At 41.3% G+C, this 27,257-nt stretch overlaps 1 protein-coding gene across 8 annotated transcripts in view; it reads left to right on the top strand.

Annotated features, from left to right (window-relative positions):
• Nucleotides 1-27,257, top strand: part of smtnb (smoothelin b) — a 46,014-nt gene that overhangs the window by 3,259 nt on the left and 15,498 nt on the right. For 3 of the 8 annotated variants that reach the window (XM_058071055.1, XM_058071056.1, XM_058071054.1), the window contains exons 1-10: nt 2,229-2,411; nt 10,172-10,329; nt 12,495-12,573; nt 13,224-13,305; nt 13,897-13,976; nt 18,127-18,226; nt 21,736-22,400; nt 23,755-23,803; nt 24,687-25,271; nt 26,666-26,742. In XM_058071055.1, the coding sequence (XP_057927038.1) occupies nt 2,244-2,411; nt 10,172-10,329; nt 12,495-12,573; nt 13,224-13,305; nt 13,897-13,976; nt 18,127-18,226; nt 21,736-22,400; nt 23,755-23,803; nt 24,687-25,271; nt 26,666-26,742 (2,043 nt within the window). In that variant the 5' untranslated portion in view covers nt 2,229-2,243. Of the gene's footprint in view, nt 1-2,215; nt 2,412-10,171; nt 10,330-12,494; nt 12,574-13,223; nt 13,306-13,896; nt 13,977-15,718; nt 15,861-18,126; nt 18,227-21,735; nt 22,401-23,754; nt 23,804-24,686; nt 25,272-26,665; nt 26,743-27,257 lie in introns of those variants that run through there. The other 5 variants (XM_058071060.1, XM_058071058.1, XM_058071057.1 and 2 more) reach the window with 3 other exon arrangements.

Genomic DNA, 27,257 nt, shown 5'->3' with positions numbered 1-27,257 from the left:
CGAAAAATGAGCATAACAGGTCCCCTTTAAAGACATTGTTGATTAACCACCACCTCATCATCTTTCCATCACGTGGGTAGATGTTACAATACGATCATTATCCTTAATGATCATCGCCACACATAGTGTATTCTTCCACAGTAACAAGTTTTTGAGTTAGTCTCGTGTTTATGGCGCAAAATAATTTTTTTAATTTATTGGAGTGTGTATGGAACCACAAAATGCGGAACCTCAAAACGCCATAAGCTTTTTTACACCAGTTAAAACAAAAATATATATTTTTTGAGATTTTGGTTTGAGGGAATTTTGGTTTGCTGTTAATGAGCAAACACTCCTGTCCCTCGTACTTGATGAACTAAACGGTCAGCAGGTCATATGGCGGCCTCTCTAACGCCGCTAATCCCATCCTCACTCTTCTATTCAGAGCTCTAGTTGCCTTTTATATTGCACATCTAATCCCCTCCATGGCAACCAGGCGAAACATTTTTCTTTAAGCTGAACGCCCACAATTATTTGAATACCCACAAAAACATAACCAGTTGGTGTCCCACTTTGTGCATCAGTTGCACAGCATGTGTGGTCCTCTGTCTGGATGGCAGCATTAGAGCTGCAGCCCCGTACTAAATCACCTGCTTAAGCTACTGTAAATCCTCCCCTACTTGTGTGCTTTAAAATGTTTTTTTCCACTTGGCAAAATAAAATGACTGCCCACACCAATAACTTATTTTTCCACATGGAATGCATCAATGTGCTATCAATGGGAATAAGGTGGCATGGCTTGTAATGTTGGAGCAGATAGCTGCCAAAACAGACCGTTTTGGCAGGAAGTACAAATACATGGAAATACAGCTGGAATAGGTGTAGATTCTAGAAGATCTACAAAGTTTTCTGTGCGGGTCATCATGTGTAGTTGCTCTATAGGAGTCCACAACTCAATAAAAAGGGTTGACAAATTAGCATAATAGGTCCCCTTTAATAAGTAAGTAGATTCCTGTGCCCGATGAGCACTGTAAATGGTACACAGTGGTTTTGGCACCTGGAGAATGCAGACAATCAATAGTGTGAATGAGGGTTTTTTTCAGGCATCTCCAGGAAGTCAAACCAGTAGAACGAGCAGTTGCTTTCTTGGTTTACTATGTGCAGCATCTGGCAGCTACACCGCGCTCCTCTTTCATTATCTCTCGAAACCTGTGTTACAACACAAAAGGAATGAAGATTGAATTGACTCTTCCGGCTTGTCATTTTAGAATAAAGTAAACACCAATGGGGACTTTTCTGTGCATGGCGCCTGGTTGGCTGATCTCTCACGATGAATGTCTCACACAATGATTTGTAATGATTCCCACCCTGTGAGCGTCCACTCTCCCTGGTGATCTGGAAGCATTCGTATGTTTAACATGTAGCAGCAACGCTCTGTGATTAGGCCCCCGTGATATACAGGACCCCTCGGGTCTTGGTTTTGTGACCCTGTGGTCTCTTTGTGCTTTTAGTGGTCACAGTGAGAGTGGAAGAATGAGTTTGTTTCTCAGGTCAGTTCTCCCCCAAGAGACGTGTTGAAAAATGTCCGTCATACAGCAGGGAGCAATAAATCAGCAAAATTGTGCTGTGTTATGTAACATGTCAGCAACATGGAAAAAGCAATAATGAACTTTATTGTTGTCAATAAATGTCTAATATTTATTATTTTTGTATAATAAACTGTTCTGTTTTCATGGTCAACTACAATGGCTAGTGAAGGAGAATGGAAGTCTATCAGTCTGGTCGTGAAGTGCATTCATAAATTTTCTTCCGCTTATCCTCATGAGGGTCGCAGGGGTGCTGGAGCCTATGCCAGCTGTCTTCAGATGAGAAGCGGGGTACACCCTGGACTAGTCGCCAGCCAATCACAGGGCACATATTGGAGTCGCCAATTAACCTAGCATGTTTTTGGAATGTGGGAGGAAACTGGAGTACCCGGGGAAAACCCACGCATGCACGGGGAGAACATGCAAACTCCACACAGAGATGGCCAAGGGTGTTGTGAAGTGCACTTAATCCCAAATCTCACACTTCAGTATAATATCAATAACACAAAGACAACACTTGATGGGAATAAGGCATCTTTTACATCATAAAATGAGGCAATAGAGACCACAACAGGTCTAACACTGATAAGTCGCCGAAAATCTTAACCCTGACCGTTTTCAGTGAACTGAAATGAAAAGAAAACCATACCTGTATAAAATATTCTTGTTTGTGTGGACATGGAAACAGAAATGTCCTTTTGTGAGTGTCAACTACAAGCAAAGTGCAAAGCTGAGTTGGCTTTCCAAAGCCCACCATTATCGTCTCAACTATTTTTATGCCAACAGAGCTTCTCTTCTGGAACGAAACGAGTTATCGTCAAAGCTGCAGTGACAGCGGAGAACAAGGTTTGATGTCTTATATCCAAATATGCAGCACAGAGATAATAAGTCACAAGAGTTTGTTGGATTAAACAGGAAACCTCTGACTGGGTACAGCTATAAATGACCATATTTAGCTATGTTCCTATAAGCCTCTTGGTTTATATTTAGTTGGGGCTTTGTGTTTATTACACTGAAACAATACATTGGATGACTGCAACATTTCTGCAGCCTGAGGTTGAATTAAAGTTCAGTTCAACTGCTTTTGAATCAGGGTGTTTGCATTATTATAGCATTATCACCATTTCATAATTGAATAATTGAACTGTTTAACACGCAGCATAGTAAACAAATGTCCATTCTTACAGTAAGTAAATTACAGGTTTGATGAACCGCACATGCCGCTGTTATGTAGGGTGTTGAAATACTGTCCTACATTCATTCTTTATACGTGGTGATACACACAGCCAAAAAGCCAACATAATATCCCAATATTTAGACTGACGTGACTGTGGACATTCTCCTAATATTTTTTTGTCTTATACTCGGTGATTCCCAGAATTCGTTCCACTTTGTCACCATTCTAGAAAAGCCACATGAGTGAAAGACGACGGACCTTATGAGCATGCACCACCTGTAGGTGCGCCTTCTGTATTCTGTATCATTTTCACCAAATCATCCGTTCACATATGGATAAGAATTACAAGCTAAATGAATGACTACTTCAAGTGAGACCAATGCGGAGAAGCAGGTGGTACCGGGAAGTCCATGTGAAGGACAATCATTTAACATACTTTAATAGTTGAAGATGCAAAGAAAGGGGAAAACATGTGTGTATATATATATATATATATATATATATATATATATATATATATATATATATATATATATATATATTAGGAGTGGTTAGCATGCAGGCCACGCAGCTAGGAGACCTGAGTTTGATTCCACCCTCGAACATCTCTGTGTGCAGTTTGCATGTTCTCACCGTGCGTGCGTGGGTTTTCTCCGGGTAAGCCGGTGTACTCCCACATTCCAAAAACATGCTAGGTTAATTGGCAACTCCAAATTGTCCATAGGTATGAATGTGAGTGTGAATGGTTGTTTGTCTATATGTGCCCTGTCAAGGGTGTACCCTGCCTCTCGCCCGAAGACAGCTGGGTTAGGCTCTAGCACACCCGCAACCCTTGTGAGGATAAGCGGTAGAAAATGAATGAATGAATGAATATTTTAGGTGTCGTATAATTATATCACCAGTGACAAACCATTGTATCAGATAACCATTGACAGATTGGAGTGGATTCAATAATAAAATGAGCATCAAAGCAAGAGAACATGTTGTGCAGGCAGAGATAAATGTGGGTTTTTCGACTGAATCCCTGAGGAAAGAGTCATTTCCTTAGATCTACCAGAAACTATCCAGCGGATGTTGATGTTTGACTTTCCAGCTCACTGTTTGTAAGCTCACTGCAAGCTTCTGAAGATATGTGTAGCTCATCTGTTCAGTGGTGCAAGTCTCATTGCTTTTGTTAATTGAAGTTAATGTGGATTTACTGAGTCAGCATGTACTGTATCTGTTTCATCAAACAGTTTCTCATGCTGCTTTCCTTCCAAGGTTACACGTGTCTTTATCTAAAGCCTAATTTACACTTACAAGCATTTTGTCCCTACAGTGATCCGTAATTGGTCATAAACAAGTGTGAAGTGTGTGTAAACTGTGGTGGGGGGGGGGGGGGGGCAGCATACCAGTGTGCAAAGAACATTTTGAAATATAAAAAATTTGTGGCACATATAATTTCCGAGGAATGCACCTTGAACGCACCGCAACCTATGTCTAAACAATGTGGGTGGTGCATATCATAGCATGTCTCATTCATATGGATCCAATCACGACATGCCTAGGATAGAATACATATTGCATATTGGTCTGCATACTTAAATAATATGTATACATTTTTGTTTGAGGGTATACAGTACCTTTTACCTGGGAGTACAATTACTATCCCAGTGGCATATATTTAGTGTGGACAAAAACCGTTATTGTACCCCAGTTTCAGACAGTGTTATATATATATATGTATGTATATGTATATGTATATGTATATATATATGTATATATATATATGTATATATGTGTATATATATGTATATATATGTGTATATATATGTATATATATGTGTATATATATGTATATATGTATATATATGTATGTATATATATATGTATGTATATATATATATGTATGTATATATATATATGTATATATATATATATATGTATGTATATATATATATGTATGTATATATATATATGTATGTATATATATATGTGTATATATGAGATATATATATGTATATATATATGTATATATATATATGAGATATATATATATATGAGACCTTGTCTCACTTGTGACTCAGTTGAAAGGGTCTAATGATGTATTATTCCATGGCATTCTAAAGAACATTGTTCATGCTTTGTACCCCCCTCTAGCCCGCATGCATTCCGTTATGTGTCCCCTTTTTATCTTTGCTCTGTGAACTGGAAAGGGGGACATGTATATTCCCATGTCTCAGTCTGCCCTACCATCTATTCATGGGTGAAAGTTAAGCTTTCATGCACGTGTAGCTGCATTCATAGAAAACACGTTGCCACCTGTAGATCAATCTTTCTTTTTTTCCCAGGTTTATTTCACAGGTGGTCATTGTTGTTGTGTTTGCACACAGTGCAGGCCCAGTGTGCTCTGCGCTACAGTGTGGTTCACCCTTCAAACTGGTTTGCTTCTTTGTTCATCTTCCAGCTGTGACGCGACTGAAAGTAGCTTTTCTATGAAACGGATTGCCTTAAGGGGCTCTCATGTATCCGGACTACATTTCCATTTATTTGTTGAGTGTGTACATAGCTGGCCTGATTTCCTTACTCATATAAAAAAGACTAGCAGAAATTCAACTTTGAGGGCGACAGCATCATTAGCATCATTAATTCATTCCTGACAGTCTGACTCTGATCAACTTTTTCCATAAGAAATGATGAAGCTAACTGACGCTAACTGGGATTCCATTGTATTTGGCTGTATTCCTGATTGAGCTTGTCTGTGTCTTCACCAGTGCAGCACTGTGGCAACTAGTAACATACTTCAGCTCTGTAACAAATAGTGTCCTCTGTCCTTATAAGGAAAAACTCCCTAGTTGTCTCGACACCAGAGAGTTAAAAGCTCTCTGATCTGATCTGCTGCCTGGATGCACTCTAACCTCAGTCGGCTTTAGAAATGATTGTTCTAGTCCTCAATTTCAACCACAATGCACTGTACACCCTACCTCACTCACATGTGAATGCATGGATATATGAATGATAGCATTTTTGTGTCCTTTAATGTGTCATTGTTCACAAATTAGTTGGTGAAAATGCTTCAACCAACTAATGAGAGCAGCATACGTGCGCACACACTAGGGGTCAAATGGTCAAGAGTCGGCCCGAGGGGTCATTGTGCTCCCAGACAGGACTCACTGGATATTCAGAGAGTTTTTTTTCTCACACAACAGAGTGCTGAATTCAACCACTAGTACCTTTTCCTCCATGTGGTCAAGCAAACTATACACTTAACCATTGACATTAAAGAACACTCAAAATGGACTCGGTAAGTTTCGAATGAGGTCAACACCATTTTCCTACAAGGCATTGTTTGATAAAAATCTCCACTAAAATCATTATGGTCAAACCTCTAAACAATGTGGAATTTAACACAAAAAAATCAGGCCTGCATAAGCGGCATCAGTCAAAAGTATGTCATGAAAATATGTCATGTTTATGGGCAACTTGGTTATCTCATGAAACAATTAAGTTATGAAACTCATGAAGTTATTTTTCCATGATTTGGCCTATCATCCACACAAGCCCGCAGATATTTGGTACTAAAAACAAAGGTTTTCAAAACCTCTGACCAAAGTGTGGATTTGGAGAAAAATCTGATTTGTTTGGGTATGGATGTCAATAACCGGAGTTTTACGTTTCCCAACGTCAGTACCTGCGACAATGTATGCTGTGAGGTCACACACGCGACCTACTTCAGAAACAACATGGATGCCCTCAGAACTGTTTTGGTTGTAGCTATTTTTCAAGAGCCTTTTGCTAGCCCAAATATTGCTTCACTTTAAAGAGCAGAGGCGAAGAAACACTTTGAATTCGTCCATCTTCGCTCAAATAACAATTTCACGTCAGAGGTGTCTTCCGCGTAGCTCCGACAAGATTCCAAATCAACATTTTATTGCATCAAACCGTGATGTCACAGTGAGCCAGTGTTAGAAAAAACTATATATGAAACCAAGTGTTGAGAGCCATCCCAAACGTCTTTCAGAGCTCACTTCCAAACGCACAAATCTCATTAACTGAAACTTTGGCATCATTTAACATGAGAATACAACATTCCAAGTACATTTATTGGTGTTAAAGTGGAAAGAGCATAATACGTCCTTTTTAAAATGGTAACAAAAACATTGTTTGTGCAGTTTGATCCTGTGTCTTGTGATTTGTAGTTCTGTTATTTCCTGTGGAAGTACACTTTGTATGTTCTACTGTGCGTACTGTGCGTTATGTGCGTCTTCTTGTCTTATTATACTAACCACACTTTGATGTTATACTGTCCATCTTTTTTAAAAGAGTCTGACGGTAATAAAACTTATTTCATACTCCAGGCTACACCCTTCAGTTTAGTCAAAATCTTGCCTGTAGTTTTTGCATAATCCCACAAAATAGACAGAGAAATCTGCAGCGGTAGTAACATTATCCACTTTTGGCAGAGAGCGGTCCATGACTAATGAAAGGTGTAGAAGAGAGGGGTGTCACTCAGACAAATCTCAGCTGGTAAACCACTTTCTCTGTATTTGTACAGTAATTTAGCCCAGTGGTCTGTTTCTTTTTCAGTCTTTTCCGTCCTTGTGGCAACAAGTACTTGTGGATGGTAGACCACCATAATAGTACCTTTTTGTTTATGTCTACCTGAGGAACCTTGAGTATCTGCTTTATTTGACTGTTTTTCACCTTTGGCACAATAAGCTAAACTGCAATTGCAAATGTTAAAATCCAGGTCATTCTGTGGCTGAGATAATTCAAACGGTCAGAGCATGAACGGTCACCAGCTGGATGGGAAGGAACTAAACCACTAAGGCTCCCTAATTGACCGTGATTGCTTCATCTGCTCAAGTCAGACATCTTTGGATGGGTTTAGAGTGCTTGTATCCAAATGTTTGGAAAGTATTTTGTTTGTCATTGCAGCATGGCATACCCTGGCTTTCTGAGTAAGCGCATGAACATATGAAGCCAACACTGTGATTAGTCTGTAATGATCATCTGCAGTGATTGACCCAGTTTGTCTTTTCTGTCTTCACCCTGTCAACCACCTTCACCGTCCTGTTTGTTATCATCCTATCTGGTCGGGTGAGTTACCACCGTAGAGTGGGAGTTGTCAGCAGTCGACAGGTTGCTCGGACTGTAACACCAAGTGACTCCAACCACTGTTGGAGTTGCTGACAGATCGTAGTTTTTAGTAGCACACATCATCTTATACGCACGCCTGTGTGTGTGTGACCCACTTGTGTCAGTCCTGACTCACACGTCTGCTGGCAAGCAGTGTGGCGTAAAAGGCGATTCTGTCTGCATGTAACGGCTCTTCTCTGGGTCAAACGGGTGGATGATTTCGAGACACAGTACTGTGTTTATGTGGTTTGTTTTTGGAAAGAAACAAAATTCAAACCTTCAAGTCCGGTAAATGACATAAAGGTGTTGTCAATGTGCTACCTCATTTTTTCCCCCTCTCTTCTCCATACTCTGTGTCACCCTGCACTCACTCACTGTGTAAAGGCCACTGCAGCTGGACTCTGTGCTTGCACTCATTTCCCCCTTCTTCTTTTTAACGGCTACTCTTGTTTTTGTTGGCATGTGCTCTAGTGTGAGGTGTTTTATTTGCTTGCGTCATGGTCACTCATTAATTTACAGAGCTTGCAGACTACTGTTTTTTTTCTCTTTCAAATATGCAGGAGGAAAAGTCACTGCAGATTCTGGCTTCAGTTCAGTTCAATCTGGTGTCAAAGCTATCAACACACCACCTGTCTCTCGATTGGCTCATGTTAAACGTCAAGTACTGTTTTATGAATACGGTATCTGGTTTTGGACTAGCACATGGTGTTGATGTGTTCAGGTCGAAATAAAGTTGTAAGAGAGTCTCTGTGTGACTCTGTGTGGATGCTACACTGTGTCACCATCTGCTGTCATAACAGAGGTGTGACTTGCCATGATACACATGCATTAATTACCCCCAATAATGTAACATAATTGTTACTAGTCCTAGTTGTGATTAAGCATACTTTTTTGAGCTTCCTTTTTTTTTTTTTGTCCAGTCCCACGATGAATTAATCTGCATATGATTTTGGTGCCAAATTAAAGGGGAAGTTTAACAAACATGATAAACAATGGTCTGAAATGTAACAAAATTTCAGGGGAATCCTCAGTATATGTTTATACAGACACACAGACTTTTTTTTTTTACCACTGGACAGTACGAGGATGGGAACATATCATGTTCAGTGCAATCTTTCACATGCAGATGTTTATGTAAAAGAGTAGAAACTTGTTTACATCACCATTTTTGAATATAGTGCTTGTGGCATAGTCTCTGGCTAGCTCTTTAAAATGAATAAATAAATCAGTCATTGCCAAACTCAGCAGTGGATCGTGCAGTCAGCAGTGAGCTTGACGGCTCCCTTGAGCGTTACATTTATCTTTAGGAGGGAGACACAATGCCCAATGACAGAAACAGGCACGTGTTGTCATTTCCCGTCTCCCCTCATCATTTCCCCGACATTTAAATGAAATCCTGTCTTCACCACGATGTCTTTCCTCGTGAGTCAGCAGGAATGTGAGGAATGACCTGTCCCCTTTCCCGCCCAGTTCACTTCTCTGCCCATTTTTAGGCATAGCCAAGCCCAGCTTTATTTTCCTTTATCCTCCTTGTCATCCTATCTATGTTAACTGTTTCCACTCTTCTCCTCCCTCCTCTGATCATTTATGTTCTGAGCGTCATCTTTTTTCAGTTACTTCAGCATTTTCAATTTCCACAAATGACAGCACGAGGCGATGCATATTTTTGTCAGACCACAGCGAGACCTCAAAAACCACTCGCCATTCCCTGGGAGCCTCCGCCTTTTCAAATACGTGTGAGAGGCAACACATCAACCCCCACTTTTGAGCTGCCAAACTCTGTGGCTTGGCACAACAAGCATATCCAGTTAGTAGACGCAAGCTGGCATTGAGAGGACCAAGGCCTGGTGTCTCTTCCCTGCACATTTGGACCAGAGCAGTCGGAAACCTTAAGGAGTGTGGCGTAGCGTGAAGTGTATCAACTCACCTCTGCATGTGTTGACAGGTTCCTGCTGTTCATGCCAGAAGGAAATCTGTCTCATGTGATGGGATGAACCTGACTGCACTCGCACTTTTTTTACACCTTGGTTATTAAAAATCAGCCTTTTAGAGAGCGAATACGCCAGGCCTGTTGACTGGCCCAGCAAGGCTGGAAAGATAGATATACTTCTTTTTATACTTCTGGATAACCTGTTTCTAAAACTGACACAATGTAACAAAAGTCACGTTTTACTACCCTATATTTACCAGACCTTTAACAGCAGACTCATACTTTGTGTGTTTACCGATGCTTGACAGCACGGCGCCCTCCTATGTCTGCACCTCCATCATTCAGCTCCCTATGTTTGTCTTTTTGTGGCGCACATGTTAGCTGGATGGGACCGTGGATCTGGACGAGAGACGCCTCATCCGTTCAGCCATCCGGGAGTTGAGAAGGAGGGAGATTGAGGACATAGAGGCCGCCCTGGCCACTAAGAGGTTTCGCCCTACACGACTCAGACAGCAGGAGGACAAAGAGAACCAGCACAGGTGAGAAGACAAACACACAAACCGAAGCGGAATGTCCCAATTACAAACTTCATCAGTCCAGGTAAAATGGAAATGCAGAGAAACACATAAAATCAGATGCCACGACTGAATACACCAGTCTGGAAATGTGAAGTCTGTAAATTGTAAATGGCAACCACAGTAAACTTTCCATTCTCCATTATGTGTACCCTTTTTACAATAAATAGAATAAGTTGTCTTCATATTACAAGTCAGCATTTAAACCATGAGTCTGATTGAAGGGTGCACGCTGTTACAATTTTTATCATTACATTTTTTTCTTTATTGGCCTTGTTAATAGCCCAGTTATAAAAAATGTTTATTGCCCATTCATCGTTTTCCTACTGAAATCTAAGTGGAAGGTTTATTTTGTGACTTTTCTTAAAAATGTTTAAGCTTCAGTAAACACAACACCACTCTGGATTGAACTGACTTTTGTTAGTTATAAATCCCTGAAATCACTCCATTTGGGCCAAATTGCATCATTTAAAAACCACAAAAGCCGCATTTGGCAGGTTTGGCCTCTAAAGAGATTAGAGAAACCGCAGCTGTCAACCAAAAAGATCACAAGATAAACATCTTCAAAAAGCACAGTCATTTGATTTTAAGTTGCTCTTCTTTGGTGATTACTAAATATATAATATTGTATTACTAAATGCAATATTTGATGACTAAAAGCTCAAAATCTATTTGGAGCTCAGGCGTTAGCAGGTTTTATGGGCTCATTTCTAGCATCTTTTCTGAACCACAGGAGAGATGGCGCCTCCCTGGATGTGATGTTTTAACCAAATCCCACTCAGATAGTGGCTAGACCTAATCATTTCCATTCACTGCTGCTCTTAGATGACTTAAGTTACAAAAACAAAGGTACTTACGTATTTTCCGCACTATATGGCACGCACGCTATAGTCTTTAATTTTGTCCAAAATCAAAGGTGTGCCTTATAATCCGGTGAACTGTGAACCTTATGTGTGCACAGTTCCAAAATCTGTTAAAATGTTGTTGTGCTACTTTAGTAAGCGCTCCGCTTGATTGCTTGTCGGACCATTTCCATTTCGGGACATAATACGTACGCTGGCAGCGATAAACCAATCAAAGAACAATACATAATTCGTACAGTACGTACGCATAACCTCCGCCATGCCTCCGGTATGTATACTACTCGTCTGCTGGAAAACAACATTGTGCCCATCTCTCTGCTACTGTGAAAAACCAAGTGTAGCAAATTAATTCAGAGCTTGTCTTCTTTCCAGTAGGATTAACAAAATAACTCCAACACATTGGCGTAAACAGGGTTTTCAAAGTGAAACTGCAAGCTGCGTGAGAGTGATGGATGAAAGACGGCGAGGGGGAGTTATGCCAACATATGTGAATGTATTGTGGATGCTCGGGCGAAAGCCGGCATCATTGCTGAAGAGCTACCTGACAACGAGACTGACTCCGACAATGATGAGAGGGAACCCGGCATGTTTGATGGCGAAATTGCCCAGCTGTTCAATTCAGATACAGAAGATGAGGACTTTGATGGATTTGTGGGAGAAGATTAATTAAAAATGTAAAAAGTGTATTGTTAAATAGTAGAATAGTTCAACTAAACTCACTGTTTGCTTCCATTGCTTTTTTTCCCCATAGACCGTATGTTTTAGCATGCGCCTTATGTATGTGTTAAGTACAGAAATCGGCCCCGTAATTGAGACTGCACCTCATAATCCGGTGCCCCTTATGGTGTGGAAAATACGGTACCTCACTGAGATATATGCACATGCATACATTCTATACTTCCACACACTAAATGCACTAAATTGCACTAGCTGTTAGTGGTGGAACATGAAATGGAATAATATATACAGTATGCCTTTTTAAATGCTATCAACTAAACACAAGGAAAGATGATGGGCAAACTGAAGTAGAGTATGTGTAATGACAGCAAAGCAGAAAACTGCATCCACAAATAAAAATGATGGTGTACATGTGAGTGATGCCAAATGTATTCTGCTGCAGTATAATTATTTCCAGTTATGGAATATTTTTCGCATAGCTAAGATAAATTTGTGTCCTGCTGCGTCAGTGAAGCCATATAGTTTGTTTTCTGAAGTCACGGACCAGCGATGATGACTGTTCTAACCACTCTTCTGTCGCTCTCTCAGGTCAGAATCCAGCGAGGCCTTAGATGTCCTGTCAAACAAACTAAACACAATCAGAGATGTCGATGAACTCACCAAGATGGTGAGTATCCGCAAAGGAACGGGATTTACAGTAGGGAGGAGTGTCAGAAATGATCGATAATGACTGCATTGCTGGAATTGTGATGAATTACATATGAAGGCAATTCAGGCAAAGTGGAGTACGCTACTTGACTGCAGCAGAGTCATCCCCAACTTGTTTGTGAGCTAGTAATGAGCTACATTTTTGCTATGGCAACTCTTCCATGCCATATTATTCAGCTCAATAGGACACCGGCTTCAAGCAGGAGTTCTGAATATTCAGAATGAGAATGCAATACAAATTACAAGTGTAAAATGAGGGACGAATAAAGGCATATCTTAATCTTAAATGTACATAACACCAGAAGCACAATTTTTTGCCAAATATGGACATATTCCCAACTTGAAAACAATTTTGTGTTTTTGATCTTTTGTTTTTATCTTCAGTGCTGCTAACTATGAATTGATGCCAAATAGACTTACATTGTTCCTGAAACAATGACAAATACTTCACCAGCCATTAATTAATTAGTAATCAATCAAAACTGAATAATTCATTATTACTTCTTCCCAAAGTCAGGAGATTTAATGAATTCCCCATCCCTATTTAAATATATGAACCTTTTATACTGTGCATGCTAAAACAAGTCTTATCTACCATTGTACTTGTAGCTCCGTGCCGCCGCTGACTACGAGGAGAGGAAGCTCATTAGAGCAGCCATCCGCCAAATCAGAGATGAACAACAACAACAAGGTAAGTATGGCAACATCACTGTTGACTGTACGGCATACACACCACCCTTCATCAAAAAATATTTTGTACACAGTCATTTATTTGGCTGATAAATATTCACAAATGGTTGCTAGGAGCCAAAACAAACTGTCATGACAGTGATGAATAATATGAAAGTATGATAACATATAGTTGTCACTCTTCAATTCGGTAATAAAACTACTTTGCAAGGACATTCATTTCAAGTAAAAAAAAATGTCAGGATGTGAAAAGGTCATGGTAGTTATCAGTTAAAACTCCAACTATGGCGACGCAACACAATCTATGATCAGATAGTGGATTCCCGCCATTCCTTTCTGTACACCACTATGTGCATTGCTTCTGCCATTTTGTATCTCAGTGATAATTGGACTATGTGATGTAAACACATACACACAATGTGTCCTCATTCTACCGTGTCCCTTTCTTCACATAAGCCATGTGAGGACACTGTAAACAATTCAGCTCATTTCGGCATGTATCTAATCTTTGTCTGCCTCCTATCTAATAAGTGAGCAAGATGATGCTTGAAATTAACCAGTTTTGTGCCATCGTTATAAATGATGTTTTTAGGAGCCATGGAGAGAGTTAAAGTCCCTGCTAGCAGGCTGGAGTCAGAGAGTCTGGAGTCCCAGAGCACTAAGGGGACTGCGGTGAGTACATTTTAAAAGAAAAATCTTACTTTTTGGAGGATTTCAGAGATCATTTAAAAGTCTAACACCGTTGTAAATAATCTCAATGAGTTGTCTTGTGACAGGCTCCATTTGCAAATGTGAACAGTCCTTTCTAATTTGTGGGTGGCGTGTGTGTTTGCATAGCTGCGGTGGCCACTGAGGTTTATATGCCACTACAGTCAAGTATGTGACATGCAACAAGAAGCATGTGACTTCATTCACAAACTCGATGTCAAAAGCATGAATCCCTTTTGTTATACACAGTGTGGATGCAATTGTTGAACTGGCAAGTGCTATGTTTCCTTTCAGCTCACTTTTCAGCTGTCTAGCCCTCTAGTGGACAACAGCAGGAGTGTTCAAAGCTTAACCAAAAGATTCAATGGTATGATTGTTTCAGTGACAGTGTTCAACTGTGTTTCCGCCGGAAGGCACAATAACCCTTACTCTAGGTGGCCACTTTTCTGTTCTCATCAGATTAGGAAGCCATGACAGCAGGCTGGCGTCACAGGATGCCCCAGCATTCAAGTCTTTTTTGCCTCACTTCCTGTAGGACAGCTGTGTGCAATACCATACTGCGGTCATGAGTCAAAATGTGTGGATAGGGGGTTGAAAGGTGGTAGGTGGGGTTCCAGACTGGCTGATAAACAGACAAACAGACAGACTGACGGCCACTAGCTGTGCTCAAACAGCCTCAAGTCTGCAGTGGAACGTGGACGTGTTCAAAACCAACCCAACACTCCTCCTTCCAGTCACATCACAGCAGTGGATCTCTTTGAGCTACACACAATTGTATCGTGGCAGATGACATCTCAGATAGCCCCCCCCCCCAGCACAACACACACGCACATTATCCAATAGGTGTGCCACAAACTTCAAACACCAACTTGTGAAACTTTAGATGGAAAATATGTGGGCTGAGTTGGTGGATTAATGCACGTGTAACCCTAACCAAAGCCAGCAACCATTAGACGTTAATAACTGTTTTAAATGGCACGGCTGAGGTAGAGAAGATGTTTCCTTTTGCTCATTTGGAGAAACCTCATGGTGACAGTACATTAAAGCTTTAATTATATGTTTGGAGCACTGAGAAATTTGAGCACAGGGCTTAGTAATTGAAGTCAGAAGAGCACTTCTGCAGATGACAGTGTGAAGAAATTCCGTCGTTGTTGAACTAAAGTCAAAGCAATAGACACTGTAAAGGTGTTTTTTTTTTTTAATTCCCTCAAGGGCCATATTTTGCTGGATAAAGCGGCATTTAAAAAATGCCAAATTTCATAACGATTGCGGCTCTGTGAGGAATAGGGAAGTTCATCATCTCGTTGATATTTTAATTTATTTGGTGAGAAATTGATTTAGAATAATTTTGTGATTTTTAACCTGGCATTTGCAGGTACATTTCTACTGTTTGAATCTAAATATGGTACAAGGTCAAAACAAAGGCGAGTGTGTCAGAAGTTAATGCATCAACCAGGCAACCCATTAACCTGTGTGTGTATTAGGAGGGGGTCAGGGGTGGTCGGATCCCTGCGGAGACAGAAGGAGAAGTAGGGGAAGTTGAGGGAGTGGCTTTGTTTGTACTATGTGGTGTGTATGTGTGTGTTGTGTGTGTAATGTGGCAGAGTTAGCGGACGTTCAGACTCCAGAGGGTTAAGAGAGAGAGCGAAAAAGAGGGAGGCGGTCGTTTTTGCTAAGAGGTAAATGTCAGTCTTCTTTTCTCCAGATGTGTGTCACACTCGCCAAGTGCTCACTGGCTTTTTTTTTTACCCCCACCTCTGTGACACTGAAAAACACAATTAGGGACCTTTTCTTTTTTCATATCTGATTGAAGAATGGGACAGTTCTGCCTCTCTGGTTACTGTTCAGGTTTGTGACCAATTGTATTTATTTCGACTGCTTGAAAGTAGGATGTAGATGATACCTTCTTAATGCATGAGAAGAAAATGTGTAGACCCCGATTAATTCATTGGTGCTACAAAATTTTAACGTGAAGTCCGGGAGGTCAGGTGAAATTAACACTTAAAACACTTAACACTTTGAACAACTCATTCCCTGGCTGAAATTAGCATTTTTATTTAGTGAATGGGTCATTTATAACTGGATATGAGACAGAAAAGTTGCAAAGGTAAGCTGTGTTAGAGGATATGAAGTGTTTATTTTTAACATTTTGGAAACGATTCCATGTCATCCAAATTTATCATGATTAAATGCTCTTCATTATTCTCGTAGTTGTTTGGATGGTTTAGAATGGTGCAAAGTCTGCTTCCTCAAGTGTGTCGGATATAAATAATTTGTGGTATGTGGCCAAAACAATATTTAGACAGTTTATTGCTTGCAAGATCATTGTATGCATTTTCTTTGCAATGGAAGATGGGTGCCAAATTGGTTAACTCCTGCTTGTTGCAGCAGCTACATTGTCTGATCGCATCATGAACTTGTTCATAGAAAAAAGCGTCTTAAACTTGCGATGAAGAGCAGAAAGTAATGGGAATTTCCTTTTGTGGGTTCCCTCATCTGTGTGAGGCAGGCGTGATTGCTACTGGAACTCTGATTTTGAATGTTGGCCTAGTGTAGGAAGGCAGTAATGAAAATCAACCAGGTTTCATTTCCCTTTCGCAAGGAGGCATGAAACACACTCACACAGATGCAAATTCCATGGAAATGAACAGCACTGAATCACTATATCTGAAGGTCTTGGTGAAGAAGGTGCTATCCTGAGTGTCGGAAGTTTCTCAGCTGTACTGTTGTTTGTTTGTTTATGTCTTCTTTTGGGGGTTCAGAAAAGTCAAGATGAACTACGCCTTCCTGTGGTCGCACAAGAGGATAGTCCCCATTTTTGTGGTCATGGCTTGAACTTCTGTAATGATAGTCCTTTGACACAGTTTCCTGCGGGCAAGCAGAGATGCTTTATAAGAGCATGGCATTAGGCCGGTGTCACTGTTGACCCTTTCAGGTCTCAGATGTCTGGACCAGCAGGAAGCTGCTAATGACCGCATGGTCTTCATCTTCGATCTTTCCCCCTCCTTCCCTATGTCTCAGTGTCTGTGAGAAACATGTTCCCACCAGTTAAGTGGGAGCTGTGAACTGATGGCCGCCACTGCAACAGGCAGGCGAGGAAAGACTCTGTCTCTTTAATTGTGTTTATAGCGCGAACACAATTAACTCCTCCTGTGGCTTCCAAGTAGGTTCACTCAAGTGGAGAGCGCTTTGTGTGTGTGACCTTTCCCATTAATATTCCCCAATGTCTTTAGTCTTTTGTGTAGTGGCAAATGTCCCATTTGTGTCCTTCCAAGATTGTCACTCCCTGCAATCAGTCATTAAAGGAACATTCCAGAGATTTCCCTCTCCTCAACAAAGTACCCCACTCTGGAACAGTGAGCATTTGCTATTGTTTTTGTGAGGCAATAAGCCCGGTCACTTGAGATTTTTGTTCCACTATGTGAAGAAGTGAAATGGAAAAAATGACTGGCAGCATCTTCTTTCTCCATTTACTCGGCCAAGTGTTGTTTTATAATTTTCCAGACCACTTCTTTCAGATGACAAACGCAAAATCTGATCTCAACCAGATTTTAAATGGGGCCTATTATCCTCATTTTCTGCTCTTTTTTGTATTGAGTTGTGGACTCGTAGAGCAGCTACACAGCAGCTACCTTGCACACAGCCAGGTCGCACAGGCAAGCCAGGGGAGGAGTGTGTGGAGTACATTCAAATACGTAAGCAGGATGAAGAGATACCATCAAAGGTTCTTTAAGTTTAAAAGTACATTGGGCAGCGGGCGACATTCCTCCAGCTGTGCGATTCTCCCCACTTCCTTGGATGCACGGCGACATAGCATATCCAACGTTAATACGCCTTGCCGCTCCCTTGGCTGCTCCTGGCCAACACTGTGGTTCTCAAAATGAATGAATGAATATGTCACTGGATGCTTACGATGCATTTTTCTCTATCCGGGGCCTTTAGCAGGGGAAATAAAATTTGTATTTACTTTGCCAGCTGGCAAAGCATGTTCCACAGCATGGCTCCATCTTCAAGCAGAGCAGTTGACCTCTAACTGAGATCCTCAGCTGACCTCAAACATGACTGTTTTTTGAGAGTTATCTAATGGCTTTACCTATTGCATTTTGTTTTACAGAAGAGAGAGCAGGAGATTCCATTTGAACAAGATCTCAAATCTCAGATCCGAGAGCTGCGTGGCCAGCAGACAAACCAAAGAAGAGAGCCACAGAAACCGGGTGAGAACCTCTTCTCATAAAATCATGCACACCCTAACACTTGAAACATCCCATATGTTCAGGATTGTTGCAATACAAACGCTTGTGTACGGTGTCAACATTCACCAGAAGGTCAAATTGACTTCAATCACTAATAACTGGAGGTAAACACTGACCACCTCTGTGTAATGTACTTGTGGCTGGATTCAGCAAACTTAACGCAACTTCCTCTTAAGCGCTTGTTAAACAGCCATCTAAAGGAGCTTTTCTTCTGAGTTGGCAGTCAAAAAGTCATATTATTTCAGACCCTTTAAGTTCATTCATGTAGGTTTATGAACTGTGCTGAACTCCCCCAAGCCAACGGCTTAAATTCTTTTGCCTCATAAGTGTGAAGTAATTTCATTAACTGCTGTTACTGAGGCCTTTAATAAGAGGGCATGAATGTAAGCCTTCAGGGGGGATGAATGGCTTTCCTTTATTGCTGACCTGATCATTAATAACTTGCCTCGTTAACTAGTAATAAATGTCTTAATCACATAGCCTGTCAAACAATGATTCACTCTGTGTTGACAAAATATTGACTGTTGACAAAATATCTTTGTCATAGAATTTAAAGTCCATTCTACAGCCATGCTATTCTGTGTGGCCTGATCCACTTAGCCTCCAAGGGCATTTCTCATTGACCTCGACTTGGCCGTGGGTTTATGGGAACCAGCAGAGGGAAACCCAGGAGCCGCACCTCAGCTAAATAAAGCTGATACCATAACAGGACCTATGTTTGCTTCATGTGGCATAGTATATCTGCCAGTTTTCCCAATTTAATCCTGCCTTATAATTTAAATCAGGGTTAAGCTTGGGTCAACAAAAAAGACCACCTGTGAAAGGCACTTGTCAACAAAGAGAGTACATTATGCGGTTGTGACAGGACAGAGTAGGCAGTGTGAGCTGGTGGTTTTTCTAGCGGGCGGTTGTCCTTTTTTGGAGTAAAAATATGTGAAAATGAGACATGAGCCTGTTTGAAGTACATTCTTTGCAATTGTCAACATGGCAAAAACACATTCCTCTGGTGCTAGGACAAAAGTTTCTATTTACAATCTTTAAGTATATAAGCCTATGTTCAGCCATATTGCATGCAACGGCAATTGTAATCTGCAAGGCTGTGATTTAGAAAATGAAATGTTTGTACAGACTGTAGGATGCATTGTATACTTTTCTGACATGACCATTTTAGAACATGAGCTTTTGCCCACCATGGATGACAAATGATTTATCTTCATGGGTTTCTTTTGTGACCAAATTGTACGGTGGCCAACAGGGGCAATCATGCAGCAGCGTCCGAACACTTCAAACACAGACATTTATCCATGGGCAATCTGTTCATGTCTTTAATCTATTATATGTCTATTATACTTTTTCCACTTTTCTGACCTATAAATGTAGTTAGAATGTTGTATTCTTGTGTTACACAATGGCAAACCTTTAGATAGTTTGCATATTAAGAAGTGAGCCTTGAAAGAAGTTTCTCTGTTTCAAAAGGTGTGGTAAAACTGCCCCTTTGTGATGTCACAGAGGGGCGGACCTCCTTATATATTAACTCTTTGCCCTCCCCAAGCTCTGCTTCCCCCACCCACTCTAAAGCGCTGCTCTGCTTTTATTTGCTAGCAAAGAGTAAGCAGTGAGTAACAATTTATCAGTGTCCTAACTGGTAGTCCCGCAAAACACATTAGACGTTACCGATGCTGTAGAAAACGCTAAAAGGCTAAAACTACTTACCCTTGAGTGACGTCTTGAAGTAATCTCTTTTTTTGAGAAACTTCAGACTGTCCAGATTCTACCTCCGGATCGGATTCGGAATCCAACACATATGGCTATATGTTAAAAAACCTTAAAAAGATAGTTATTTATTATCAACTCCTATTAGGTTAGCAACCCAAACTCGGCACTGTGACCTACCACAGCAGAGTGCGCGTGTCTGGAGGCGGGCTGTGGGTGCAATACATTAAAACAGACCGTGTTCGTGGGAAACCTGAAATCCAAAGAATACAGCTGGATAGGTGCAGATTCTGGAAGAACTAGAACGCTTTCTGTGCTTGTTATCGTGTGTCGCTGCTCTATAGGAGTCCACAACTCAATACAAAGTGCCGAAAAATTAGCATAAAGGGTCCCCTCTCTCTTTTCAGGCACCCATGGTAGCATTCTAACTTTGTGGTAGCCTGGCTAACACCCATTTCGTTTTGTGCACATGCATGTGATTTCAGCATTCTCATTGCATGTGCATTATCGTGTTTTTGGTTTTGGATCATTTTAATGTTTGGCTGTTACGTGTGTTTGACTGTGACGGCCACCGTAAAACTGTCCTTGTGTGAACTGAAGTTAAAGCTGCAGATCCTCAAATATGGAATTCATTTGTTAGAGGATTATAACATCAAATATGAAAATCATCCTCATGAGCATGATCAGTCAAGTCACACATCACTCATTGCTTCATTGAGAAAGACGACTCATTACTTGGCTATTGTTGAGACTCTACACACACATTGGCAGCAGTGCAAGAACTTTTGCTGCTAATTTCAAGCAAAATGCAAAGCTATCATTATCCAGGAGCACTGGGGATTTTCCCAGACTTTGTTACACAATGTACCAGACTTTTTTCCCTAGTGGCAAAATGTGAGACTTTGGAAGGGAAGCAGCATTCTTGGTTTCTTAACTTCAATTGAAGATTACAGGAGCAGATTATATACAGAATAACCTCTGATATCGAGTGGGTTGTAGCTACAAATGCATTACATTACATACCTACTTTGTTAAATTAATAGCATGATGTTTTTTTTTATATAAATGGAGGGGTGTAAATTCTAAATGAGCCCCAAATAGTGGACACATGAAATGTAATAAATACAAATTTTGAAACATTATAGTCTAAAATGTTATCTGAAACCTTATCTTCTTCCTTCGCCCACACAAACAAATGGCAATAGAAACATAATATCTCTGATGGAGGTAAAATAAGCTGCTGGATAACTTTGATCACTTAAAGTTATCCTAGTGATCTGGTTTCCTTATCTGTAGTATGTGTGCAGTCTCAGATATTCCACCATAAAACTGTTGTGTGTTTAGCAGTAGAAAGGATGTGGGCACTGCTGTGTTGTTTGGAGTGTGGTTTCCTGAGGAGAGAGGGATCAGTGAAGGAGCCGCTGTCTCCATTTCACTTCCGCTTCCACCTCCACAGCTCAGTCTTCCACTTTTTATTGATGTACAACACAATCTGACAAATGTTTCTCAGGAACTGAGGCTAGTCTGGAGGAAATGACGACATCCCTTCATGTCTCAATGTGTCTCCTCTTTGTTCCTTGGTTATATTTTCTAGGCTCTCTTTGAGCTGCTGGTCTGCGGAAGTATTTTGTATGCCCTCTTTTCATTCACCTAATAACCACCCGTTGTCTCTTCTCTTCTCCAATTAAACAAGAGGCAGCATTAAAGGTGAACCTGAAGTGTACTGTTTTTTTTTACCTTGTGCATCTGTGTTGCAGGCTCCAAATCAGGCATGGTGCTGGTTTTTGATCACCTAGTGAAGGAGAGCTCTGGACCTCTTCTGATCCAGCCGCAGAGAGAAGAAGTGCCGCCGGAGCCTGACCTGGTCCTGTCCCACAGGCCGAGATCTGATTCTGCAGCTTCAGACTGCAGTGTGGCCTCATTGCTTTCCAGGTCCAATATGGATTCTGTGGCCACAGAAAAGAGCCTGGGATCGACCTACAGGGCCCGTTTAGACTCTGGAGCCTCTGACAGCAGCCAGGGCTCCTCCCAACGCAGCCGACAAGACTCGGGGGCATCAGAGCGCAGCATCACCTCCCAATCTCACATCAGGCAAAGACTGGACTCAGATGTCTCAGATTCTGCTATCAGAGACAACATTGGCTTGTTGTCAAGAAAGAGAAATGACTCAGTGGCTTCAGACCAAAGTGTGAGTATGTCCTCTGAGGAGAAGTGCCCGACGGAGGAAGGGGAGGTGGACACAAGTATCTCAGCTCACGGTACTGACTCAGAAACCGAAAACAGAAGCCAGTGTGTAACCAACTTTCAGACTCAGCCCGACAAGGACCTTGTTGTCGACCAGGATCTTCCAGATGGGTCTGTCATATCTCGGGGAACTCCTGAAAATGGCCCAGTCAATGGTACTGCTGAGGGGAAACAAAAGGTAAACTACATACTGTATTGTCATTGTCTAATGTGGTCACTGGGGTATGATGTTCAATGGGAACACAAATAAACATGGTTATATATATCAAAACATATCACCTCACATCGTCCCCTGAACCAATTTAGCAAAACCTTGCATTTAAACTTCTTTCAAAATGTATTTTGAAAGTATTCTTTGTGGTAACCTATATGAGTGAGTCTTTTTGTTTTATTGAAAGTAGAAATTATTTAAATCCATTCTGTAGCTTATGCCTTATCCTATCTAAAAGTCAAGTAAGTAATGAGGATATCTAATTTCTAAACTCTTCCACTAGAGGGGACTGTGGAGCGTTAACAGCCTCGTTCCCCTGACACATTCCGGTCTTATTTGACACCCAGGTCCCATTGGCATCCATAAACACATAGAGATCCAAGTGTGTGCTGTTTAGTTTTTGTTGCTGGGCTACAAGTACAAACACACGTGCACCTGAGTATGTCTGCTCCCTGTCAGCAGCGTGTCAGCCTCACCTGCTGTCAGAGAGGAGCAAACACAGTTCAGCATCTCTTCATCCCAAAACACAGAACAGAGAAGGATTCCCATATTGCAGAATTGCAGCGTTAACTGTTAGTTCTCATCCTGAGTGTCTGTGACTCCATCGTATGGCTTCTCTAAATGTGTTTACCCTACCCTAGCCCAGCCCTAGCTTCTTTTACTGTCCCCTTCATATAGGATGATGATCAGCCGACTGAATGTAATGTAAACAGTCTAGGCCCCCACAGCCAAAAAAAGAACAGGGGCCCTCTGCTTTACTCCAAACACAAACGTTACATAATGGTGTATGGGCTGTGGAAGTGGTAGTGCAGTGTGTTTTTATGCTGCTTGTTGCGTATTCTTGTCCCTATGTAAAGGCAATGGTTTAATTTGATTTGAACATGCGTACAAGTTACAATTGGATACATCACAATACAATTCACAGTTCCAGATGTCCAAAAGGAGTAGAACAAGAAAAGCTATCCTACCCCTCAACCGTTTTACAAATACAATATAGTAAAATAGTTTCCCACAGCCATAATAAATAATAGTAATCGTACATAATCAATATAATAATAAATAAATAGTAACAAATACAATAAACGCAACGTTCAAAACTCTTCTTCCTTTGTTGGGACCCCTTGAAAATGAGATGCTGCATCTCAAGAGGCTATCCAAATTGATGTTGAAATAATAAAAAACAGCAGTACATTACATTCTGTATTTCGGATTGTGTGTAGTTTTTAACATCCATCCATGGCCACTAAAAGGACTCTTGAAAATGTGATTTTGACCCCCACTCCTTCATTAATAATTTCTGTTTTTTGTTCCCTCAACTTAGATAACTGAAGGTGATTTGACCCTCACCAATAGAAAGGACAAGTATGCTGGTAAGAAATATTGAACTGATCAGTTAATACGATGGCAGTGATACTGACTATTGTGAATGCAGTGTTTCCTGTTGGACTGCAATCTGTTTGTGGTGGTCGCTGTCCGTGCGGGGGGCCGCGCTAAATATCAGTCTAATTTGCATAATTTGTCATGACTACGAGCTTGTGTGGAGTTTGCATGTTCTCCCCGTGGCATGCTTGGGTTTTCTCCGGGTACTCCGGTTTCCTCCCACATTCCAAAAACATGCTAGGTTAATTTGTGACTCCAAATTGTCCATAGGTATGAATGTGAGTGGGAATGGTTGTTTGTCTATATGTGCCCTGTGATTGGCTGGCGACCGGTCCAGGGTGTACCCCGCCTCTCGCCCAAAGACAGCTGGGATAGGCCCGTGACCCTCGTGAGGCAAAAGCGGTAGAAAATGAATGAATGAATGAATGATTTAATTCATCCCAGCCATTTTTTCAAAAGACGTCTCTCTCATTACTGGACATTTTTGACAATATTGAGTGATTTTTTATTTTTTTAAGGCACACAGAATATTGTGTTCTTGGGCTATATAAGCATGGACCTTATCAAAAAGATTAGACTCTCATCTTTCATCAGAAAAAAAGCTTGTATCTGCATTTTTGTTCTTCAGTAATCAGCTGTGGAACAGAGCTAAGTTTCAGGAAAAAATAAGGAAAACTTCATACATAGAGTACATACGTACATGTCGTATTTTGACTTTCATTTGTTGTCATATTTGGTAATTATGTGAAAGGAGATTTTGTAAAAAGATACATACTACAACTGTTGGAACCAAGCATTTGAGGTGGAGTGAAAAGCAGGACTCTAAAGAGAAAAGTGTAGTTTTCAGATTTCTCTGTCATTATGTCTTCACAGCACCTGAAAAGAAAGATCTTGTGCTGGACCAGGCCAAGCGCACTAACTCTGTACGGGATCGGATGCGCAAGTTCAACGAGCCCAGTCAGAACATAAACGTCTCAGCTTTGAAGAAGGGTCCTCTGAGCAGCATTGGCCAGACAAACTTCTCCAGAGCTGCGCAGCTGTTTACACCCACTGCAACATCCCTCAACTCCTCTGGTGACAGGCCCGCTTGGGTGCGCATGGACTCCACAGCTCACACCTCTCTTGCATCCAAGAGTCAGGCCACACCTCACATCAGAGGTGTGGCTAACAAACCTCTGCCTTCAGCCGGCCAATCCCATGGCTCCAAGGGTGGTACGAACAATCTGGCTGAGAAGAGTGGGCCCGTCTTGAGGGATTCAAAGGACGACAGGACCCCAGGGAGAGAAGCTGGACAAGAGTGCACCAAAGAAGAGGCAGACCCAGACATGAAGACTTTCCTCACCATTGAGATCAAAGATGGGCGCACAAGTGCGTCACCTACATCCACTCAAAGTGGCAACGTCATCCCCATCAACATGACCCCACGCATCACTGCTAATGGTCTGGGGCAGAGAACAGGTAGGGCCTTTTAGCAATAGGACACACATTAACTCCTCTCTCTGATACATGTATTGTCTTGAGCTTTTATCATGTTGAGCTCATTGGAATCAACCCTAGGTTCCCATCGGAACCCGGTAGCTGTGGGAGGTGACAATCACCAGAATTGGTCACAAGTGGGATGATGACAAAGCTTTTTGTCAGGCCTGCTGCATATGAAGAAGCACACTTGTTTGAAAGGGTCCTTGTTATAGACAGGCTTTTGAGTGGGTGAGGTCAGTAGTTCACCACAGAGTTTATCAGGACAAAGGACACAACAACTGTCTACTCAGACCAGACCGAACAGTGCACTGGTTTGTCTGCTACAGTATGTGATTTACTTTCTAAGTGAAGAATCTGTAGGGGTGAAATGAAGGTTGACTATTTGCTTGCATTGCAGTACACCTCAAATCATCTCTATTACCTAGTTGATTTCTTTAGCGTCTTTAACACTTAATTTTACGCTATGGGTTACTTTCCCAAGCTAAGGATATTAGGCCATACAGATGATTCATCAAAAAGTGTGCAAGTTAATCTGCATTCTCAATGTAACTACATTGTTGAGACAAGCAATAGTATATCCTGAATTTAAACTGTGTATCAAATTTACATAAAACATGTACTTATCCAGCATCCGTCCATCTGTTATCTTCACTAGCATCGCAGGGATATGCTGGAGCCTATTCCAGCTGACTTTGGGTCTATATACATTAATTAAATTGTAGATCATACCCCATGGTAAGATCTTTCTGATGTATTCCAATTACATTATCGTGTAAGTGTACCAGCTGCACAGTGTGTGTGTTTCAGGAACTTAGATAAAATAACTATTACTGCCTGTAAAAACAGCAAGATATCTAAAGTTTTACTTAATCCTGTCATCCGTGACTGCCAACCCAAACTCTCCATTTAGGTCCAGGACGGACCTGTGTGTTTGTTATGCTTCCTCACCTGCATTAGGTCACATTCCGCTGTCCCAGCTGTGCTGCTTCACACACATTTATTTGATTTATGTTTTATTTTTTTGGCCCCATTTATTTTAATGGATGTACTAAGGGTTTTCCCACACCCAAAACAGAACACAGGTCTGAAAGGTATGTTATGATCCAGATGTCTCATATGTGCTTGGGGGCGGGGCATCACGTTCACATAAATTTATATTTATATTAATGGCGCCGTCATGTACGTATTTCTCAGTTGTCTTGTCAGAGTAGTTTGATGTTTTTGGCAGTATGGCAGCTTATGTAATTGACTAATGGCGGCTGCAGTTCATGCATACGTCTCACCTCTCATGTAAAGGTGAACCCACATACAGTATCAGAGCCTTTTTTGGGCAGATAGATTTTTAACCCCTGAAATTTTCATCTGTCTTTCAGAACTGACCCTTGGCCTCAGGGCAACACCATTCAAGGTCTCCTCCTCCTCCAGTTTGTCTACTGGATCCTCCATCAAGGTACAACCTTACTCTGGGAATGATGACTCATCTATGAGTTCATCAAAACATAAAGCAATTTCTAGAATACACTCAGCGTGCCTTCAAATAGGGGTTTTTTGTTGAATTATGCAATGTCAGACCTGTTTGTATGACAGAAATCACTATAAATACTATAAAGGACTCAGGGGGGTCAGCGCGTCTGTTCAGTGAAAGACTGAGTGAGAGGAAAGCAGGGGAGAACAGTGTTTATCAAACACAGAGAGGCCAGTCACATCTCTCCTTGTAGGGTATGTGAAGGAGAGTGAAGGAAGAGGAGGTGCTCAGGGCATTCCTCATTTTCTCTCCGCAGGCAAATGCCCACTGAGATCTATCTGGGAAGTGTTGGTTAAGTCACATCTGTCTGTCTTCAGTCACACCGAAACACAAGTTGTTCCATCACGTCTTTTTTTGGCCACGCTTTCAGATGCATCTCTTTGGAGAGCAGCCTGAGATGTCTGCTGATGGAGGAGAGCCACTGCTGTTAGAATGCTCAG

The sequence above is a fragment of the Doryrhamphus excisus genome, chromosome 4 (assembly GCF_030265055.1).
Source record: "Doryrhamphus excisus isolate RoL2022-K1 chromosome 4, RoL_Dexc_1.0, whole genome shotgun sequence".
In the NCBI taxonomy this organism is placed as follows: Eukaryota; Metazoa; Chordata; class Actinopteri; order Syngnathiformes; family Syngnathidae; genus Doryrhamphus; species Doryrhamphus excisus.
Note: the sequence above shows the minus strand (reverse complement) of the source record. Positions and strands in the feature narration are given on the sequence as shown.